Raw genomic sequence first — 7,478 nt, 5'->3', positions numbered from 1 at the left:
CCCTTCATCACCACATCATTTCCTTTTTCTTTTCTCTTTTTCGGTTCCTCAGGCTCTATAGAGATACTGTTTCAAGATATAGGATTCATGAGAAAAGCGATCTCCAATAGTTATAGAGATTAATGATTTTGTTCCTGGTTTCTAAGGGTACAAGGTTTGCAAGTTGCATGTTGAGGAAAAAGAAACAATTGTTTATTTCACTCCACATCCACCAACAGAATCAACACCCAAGTTGCTTCAAATATATTAAACACAGCAAATAACCATATGATCGGATTAAGAATATTCATGAATTTTATTCCTTCGCGAAGGCTAATAATAAATAACAATAGTCCACAATATCTTGCTACATAAAGAGACTAAGGTGAAAAGAACATGAATATAAATTATGCTAAAAATCTGAAAAGTACTTATGGTACGAAAGAGGAAAAATTATAATATATCAACTCTATTTGATGCCCACATAAAAACAACGCAGTTCATGTGTTTCTTCATTGATCCCGTAGCTCAGCCAAAGTGAAAAATGAATTGGCAATAGAGCTCAAAGCCTCTTCTGTATACACCCCCATCTCCTGTACTTAGCAAGCTCATACACCAACCATAACTGCAACATAGGCCAGTTAACAAATTATTGCATTATTGAGTAGAATACAGAGCATTTACCTGCTTCCATTAACAAAAATGCTCACACAGGATTCTTCCTCCATGGCTCTGAATCCACACAGCAAATTCAAATCATGAGATCCTTAATGCGGAATCGTCATCCATTGTCCATACGAATCCTGGCATGTCCAATCTTGGCCCGGCAACTGTTCTGTAGACATAAAGCTTCTCCACCGGACTGCTCTCTGGCCTCGAGTCCGGAGGTCCACTTTCATCCATGACTTCAACGTTGAGTCTCGGCATTTTCTGACCCAGAACTTTACATGCTCCAAAGCTCACCGAGCAAGAGGACATCCAAAGGGATCGCATTGTCTCCAGCTTTGCAGCATTGGCCAAGAGAGCTTTGTCACCAAACGGGCAGTCCCTAATCTCCAGCTTCCTGAGGTTGTCGCACCCAGAGAGAACATGGTGGAGTCCCAAATCACTATCTCCAGCAAAAGCTACAGAAAGCATCTCAAGCTTCTTTCCATATGTCCCAATGTACTCAAAAACACGATCAGTAAGAAGCCCTGAAAGGGAAAGGCGACGAAGATCCTTGCAGTGTTCAACAATAGCTCCAAAACCATCATCCAGAGGTTGGAGGGTGAGGTAGTCAGGGGATCGTGGCTCAATTATACATAGCCGAAAACGAGTCAAATTAGGCCGGTTCCTGGCAATTGTGTTTAAGGCAGCATTTGACATTTGACGACAAAAATAAAGAACCGACTGAAGCTTGGGACAACCCTCGGAGACGGAAACAAGACCCTGCTCCGTCAATGCTACATTTGGTTCCAATCCAAACGGGTCAGACGGAAACACCCTCAACTCCCTCAAGTCCTTACATGATGCAGCAAGAACTTCAAGGCCATCATCCTCAATGTAATCCAGAACCTGTAAGAAATTACCTTGATCAGCCAATAATCAAACACTACCACTGTTTGGACATGAAACTTACAATAAATGGATCACATTATATGGACCAACATACCCATAACTTCTGCAATTTCTCGCACAGAGAGACAAGCTTAATAAGATCGGGGCTCTGAACTGTAGCATAACTCAAGTTTAGTGATATTAGCTGGGAGCAGATAGGGTTAACAGCTGGAAGATAAGACGGGAGCACATCCCAGAAGCCAGACAATGTCTTCAGCTGCTTGCATCCTGCAAATGCCTCTGCCAAGTTCGAGAAGACGTCTGGCCTCATCTCAGAGGTGTAAGCTCCAGTACCTAACTCAGCCAGCTGAGGAGCCCCACGGAGAAGGTTGGGTAGCCGATCAAGGGGCACAGCCCGATTGAGCCGGAGGGTCTTCAAGTTGGGACACCGACTAACTAGGCGCTCTAGTGCCAACAGATTGACCTCATTACCTAAGCAGGAGATGTTTAGGGATTCTAAGGACGTGTATGAATCAGGAAAATCACTTAGCCAACGCCCACTAAGGTCCTCCACTTCGCTCTCCCGCAAGTCCAACTCCCGCAAATTCCTACAACACAAGAGCAGATAGTAGGTTTATCAAAAAGAGGTTAAGGCACTAGGTTAACAAAACCATCAAAGTTCAGGTTTTCAACCAATAGACGTTGACCCAATACACAAACATCATTGTCGTTGACTAACAATACTGGGATATGTTTTTTAACTGTTATTAGTTCTATCAAATTCACCGTAGCTCCCAACTAACAGAACTAGTCCAATAACTACAAAACACAAATAACAATACCATCATTGAAAGGGTAGAATTTCTTTTGACGAAATAAAACGGGGTACAAACTCAGAAATTTCTAGAGTTTTTCCCTACATAAGAAATTTAAAAATTTACCTGGCGGATTAATGCCTATTATCCTCATTAATTTTATCTTGAACTGAAGAATAAATCATTAGTAAAAAATGTTATTGTTAATTGTAAATTCTTTTAATTATTTCAACCTTTTTTCTTATCCTCATAAAATAATTTTACTCACTTAATTAATGTTTGAATTTTTTCACCTTAGAAAAAAAAAAGTTAGCTACCATGACATAGCAGACAAATCTCTATCTCATTTCACGAACTAGCACCGTTCATAATTAAAAGAAAAAGTTATCCTTTTCATATAACAATTTAGCTAGTAGTTAATTAAAACATTTAGTTTTTCCTTAGGAAAATAAATTACTCCTGTTTCTAGATTTTACTAAAAATCATTAATAAGAAAAACGGAAAAAGACAAAAAAATGCCTATGACCTGATTTCAACATACTTTAGTCTTTAGACTTGGAAATTAAACATCATAGTTCACTTGATTTGATTTCTCAACCAAACACCACAAAACAAAAAATAAAACTAACAGAAACAATAAAGCAGAATAAAAACTATTCAAAACCCAAAAAAGAAAAAGTACAGTACAATTTCTACTAATGAAGTAAACAGTAATGATATAAAACCAAAACACAGCACAATAGATCGCAAAATGAAAGAAGACCAAAGCAAAGCAAAGTGAAGAAGAGCTAAGCAAACCTGCAATTGGCAGCAATGGCGGCGAGCCCTTCAGTGGTGAAGCCCTCACATGAGCTTAGAACAAGAACCTTGAAGTTCCTAAACGATTTGGCGATAATCTCGAGGCTCTCGTCGCTAACAACCATCCTCTTGAGCCTGATCTCTTCAAGCCAAGGATACGCACCCGCCATGGCTCTGATCCAAGGGCAAGCAAACCCTCCCCAACCTTCTGGAACAAGATTGAAGTCCGCAAAGTGCGGTTTCCCCTTCAGCGTAACGGATCTCAGCTCCGGGAACCTCTTAATCAAGATCGGAGGGCTAACGGCATAGCAGTTTCCGACGAAGACCTTCCTCCGGCACCACCGTTCGATCTCGTACCATGACTTGCACACCAGCGAGATCGAGCTTCTGTCCTTATCGGAGACGATGAAGGAGAACACGTGCTCCAGCACCTCTTCTGGAAACGAGTACGCAGCTTTCTTCATGGCTAGGGTTTCGATTTTGTTAAGCTCCCGAATTCGATTGAAACGACGTCGTTTTACGGTGAAAGGTGAGTCACTTAATAACTGAATCTTGTGTCTGTTGTGTTAGATCTGAGAAGAAGAAGAAAAAGAAGAAGACATTTTGAAGAAGAGAGTTGAAAGAGAGAGAAAGAGAGAGAGTGGTGTGTGGAAGAGAGAGAAGATAAGAAGAGAGAAGGGTGCGAGTGTGTGTGTGGAGGTTTATTATTATTATGATGGTGGTGATGATGGTGATGATTGATGAACCATTGGGGACGGTTAGAAATTAACTAGGGTTAAATAGGTGGTGGTTGAAGGGAAAGGGTTGTGATGAGAGTGGGATCTACGGTTCTGAGCTGTCCAGGTGGATTTTTGTGGAAGGATAACCGTTGGATTAGCGGTGTGAGATTGAAGGTGGGATCTTATCCGGTTGAGAGAAATTGGGAGCGAGTAATAAACGTGTTGATTGTTTTTTTTTTTCTTTTTTCTTTGTGAAAATGAATATGTTATACTACTACTAGTTTAAATTTTTGTATTATAAAAATAATTAGAACAGCAATATATAATATTATTTTTAATATTTTTTACTTATCAAAAAATAATGTGAGACAATATGAAAACTATATTATTTAATTGAATTAATACATTAATATCAGAACCTATTTACGTACCTGCCAAAAAAATAAATTCATTTTTCTAATTAACCATAAAGTTGAGTATTCTTAAATTTTTTATTATGATATTACCAAAAAATTTATTTATTGTTTTATATTTATTTATTAATTTATTAATATGAAATTAGGAAATTGCATAATAAAATTCTATTACTATAATCAGAGTTTCAGTATTTTATTTCATATATATAAATACTGAATTATGAAATATAATACTAAATTACCTTGTCACCCTCAAAAAATAGTAAATCCCTTAAGAAATTATTATGAAAGAAGTTATGTATCATAGGGAGTTTGAATGAAAACAAATATTAGACATATCAAATGATGACAATTCATAGCATATAAATTTTTATAGCAATTTATGGTAATAATAGTTGAACAAAATATATGACAAAAATTCACTTACTTTTTTATCATAGTATTCTGTCATACGTAATTTCTAATTTTTACCAAAGGAATTTGAAGGTACAACAATTTTGGGATAGAATTATAGAAAGTACAAAATAGAGACGAGAAGGAGAAATTGTTGTTATTTATTTATGTACTTTCTTCTTTTAATATATCGCGAGATGGTGTGTTTGATAAAGTGTTATAATGTGTATCGTAATGGATATGGAAAGGGAATCTCATGATTCAAGTTACACGGCTTGATCTCAAGATCATGGATGCAATGGGGACCACATTTTCATCCAAATAATTTAACTACTGTTTTTTTTATAAATATATTTTTTTTATTTTTATTATCTTCTCATACCCTTGATAAGTTACTCAAACTTCATTGGATCCAATAGAATAGAAAGAAAAAAAAAACCATGATTTTGGATAAAACTTTTATGAATTTAATTACTATGTCATGATAGAAATCTAGTGTAAAGTATTTTTGTATCAATCAATGAAAATGGTATTAATAACAAATTATACTAAATAATTACTATCAATTATGACAATTATCTATCATAATTACTCAATTTTCATGACTATATATTTAGATATTATTGTAAATTGTTCAACAAAAAAAGATATTAATGTAATATTTCTTTTAAATGTAAAAGATCCCAACCACAAATAAAAGCAGAGTGCCAAACTTATTGTACAGAAAAAATGTTGGGCCTTTTTTTTTTCATTTGTCAATGCCCATAAGAGTTTTTTTTATATTTTTTTCTCTTAAAAAATTACTTTTCTATTATTTGGAAAATTGTTTTATGATACATAATTAAGAAATTCTTAAGTTTTTAGTTTTTACATAAGGATGAACCATTTATATAGTTTATTTACCCTTAACTACTTTTATTACATTTTTATAAAATTAATCTGTGTACGTTTAATTAGTAGTTTAGGCAATTATAAAAGAATAATGAAGTATTTTATTTTTATGACTAAAATTATTTTACATAATTTGACAATTATGTAAGCGATAATTGTACATTTAATTAGTAAGATATCAAAAATAGATATAAGCTATGATAATGTTTCCATAGTTATGTCACATATACGAACTCATATTATTTTGATCATTATTGCAATTATTTTACATTATCAATGGTTTAGTATGAAAAGAAAAAACTTAAATTAAATTTTGAAAAAGACATACTATTAGGGTAATGAATGAATTCCAGTGGAACTTAGACATCATGCATGTCCAATCATATAATATGTGACCGTTTTCATTCTAAGTATATATATATATATATATATATATATATATATATATATATATATATATATATATATATATATATATATAACTGTTTCCCCACACAGTCATGTCAAACTCATTTATTCACCCAATCCTAATCTACCCCACTTTCATCAATTGTGACATAAACATTTTTCCTTTTATTATTATTACTATTTATATAAATCCTTATATAATGTTTATTTGCATTACATTTTAATTATTATACAGTCATTTAGTTATCTTTTTTAATGATCATTTTAATTATGGTAATTATTCTTTTGATTGGAAATGCATAATAATTATTCAACTTTTGTGTAAATAATTTTACATTAACAATATATACAAATTAAATAAATAAAATTATTTATGATTAATAATTACCAAAATTTATCCAATTTCAAATATGATCAATTTGTGTGATAGATAATCTCATTGGTAATTGATCTTAATTTTCCATTCTCAACCAACATATAAAATTTGATATTAGGAAAATACTTAAATAAAATGTTTTTATTTATAAGTAAATACTTAATTAGCATATGCTTACTATATATTGAATTTAATAATAATAATAATAATAATAATAATAATAATCCGTATATATATCATTGACGTTTTATGATACCTAATAATAATGTAAATATGAAATGATGATCGATTTCAATATTTACCTTTGACGAGTATATATATGAATAATAATGAAACAGCTATCATATCATACTTGTTTTTGTCCTCTTATTTGGGTCAAAATACCAACTAAGTTTTGTCCTTTAAATCTTAAAAAATATACTCAGTACTTAGTATACTGACATTAAAATTAAGGTCTCCAGTGTTTACGTCGAGTAACATCCTTAACAACTCAAATAAATGCAGCATAATAAATATGTCACTATTAAAAAAAATTATGCTCTTGCTATTTTGTACTATCAAAGTATATATTAATTTTAAGAATATTATGAAATAAAATATTCAATTAAAAATTATTGTTAATGTATTAAATACATAAAAAATTTTAAAATGTTTATTTATTATTAAATTTTTTAAATGTATCTCTAACTACAAGATAGTAAAATCCAAAAAAACAATCTTTTAATATATATATTCTAAATACATTAAAAACTAAAATTATTAAATTATTTTTATAAAATATTTTTTTAAAACGTTGTACTATATTGTATATTTATCGAACTCGTAATGGATATAAATGCCTGTGGTAAATAATAAGGTTGATTAACTTTATTTTCATTAAGAGTTTTTCAATGTAACATATTTCGTAAAAGAATTATTATATGGAAGAAAAGTCAACATCAAGATTATTTTCTTTCTTCTTCCACTATATGACAATTTTCAGGTGTATGGTGTAATATACTAAAATATACACACAAATCAAAGTTCATGAGGGCCTATTGCATTTTATTCATATAAATTTAATATGTATCCATAAATAGTGTTATATTTTCACTGAAATAATACTTATTATATGACTATATACCTAAAACGATTCTTAACAAATTTT

General features: G+C 31.8%; 1 protein-coding gene across 2 annotated transcripts; it reads right to left on the bottom strand.

Annotated features, from left to right (window-relative positions):
• Positions 1-274: 274 nt before the first annotated feature.
• Positions 275-3,861, bottom strand: LOC130960882 (protein TRANSPORT INHIBITOR RESPONSE 1-like). Of its 2 annotated transcripts, XM_057886385.1 has the most exons (4): positions 3,129-3,861; positions 1,631-2,123; positions 690-1,533; positions 275-604 (listed from the first exon to the last, which is right to left on the bottom strand). In XM_057886385.1, the coding sequence occupies exons 1-3, from the start codon at positions 3,590-3,592 to the stop codon at positions 736-738; spliced, it is 1,755 nt and encodes a 584-aa protein (XP_057742368.1). In that variant the 5' UTR covers positions 3,593-3,861; the 3' UTR covers positions 275-604; positions 690-735. The 2 variants fall into 2 exon arrangements, with proteins under 2 accessions (XP_057742368.1, XP_057742367.1); XM_057886384.1 differs by having other exon boundaries at positions 275-1,533.
• Positions 3,862-7,478: the final 3,617 nt, after the last annotated feature.

The sequence above is a fragment of the Arachis stenosperma genome, chromosome 2 (genome assembly GCF_014773155.1).
Source record: "Arachis stenosperma cultivar V10309 chromosome 2, arast.V10309.gnm1.PFL2, whole genome shotgun sequence".
In the NCBI taxonomy this organism is placed as follows: domain Eukaryota; kingdom Viridiplantae; phylum Streptophyta; class Magnoliopsida; order Fabales; family Fabaceae; genus Arachis; species Arachis stenosperma.
Note: the sequence above shows the minus strand (reverse complement) of the source record. Positions and strands in the feature narration are given on the sequence as shown.

Bases quoted from the DNA above. Each gene is read 5' to 3' on its own strand.
- LOC130960882 (XM_057886384.1), bottom strand. From the start codon at position 3,592: ATGAAGAAAGCTGCGTACTCGTTTCCAGAAGAGGTGCTGGAGCACGTG. The intron at 2,124-3,128 runs GTTTGCTTAGCT...CTTGTGTTGTAG, and splicing joins GCCATTGCTGCCAATTGCAG to GAATTTGCGGGAGTTGGACT. The intron at 1,534-1,630 runs GTATGTTGGTCC...AATTTCTTACAG, and splicing joins AGAAATTGCAGAAGTTATGG to GTTCTGGATTACATTGAGGA.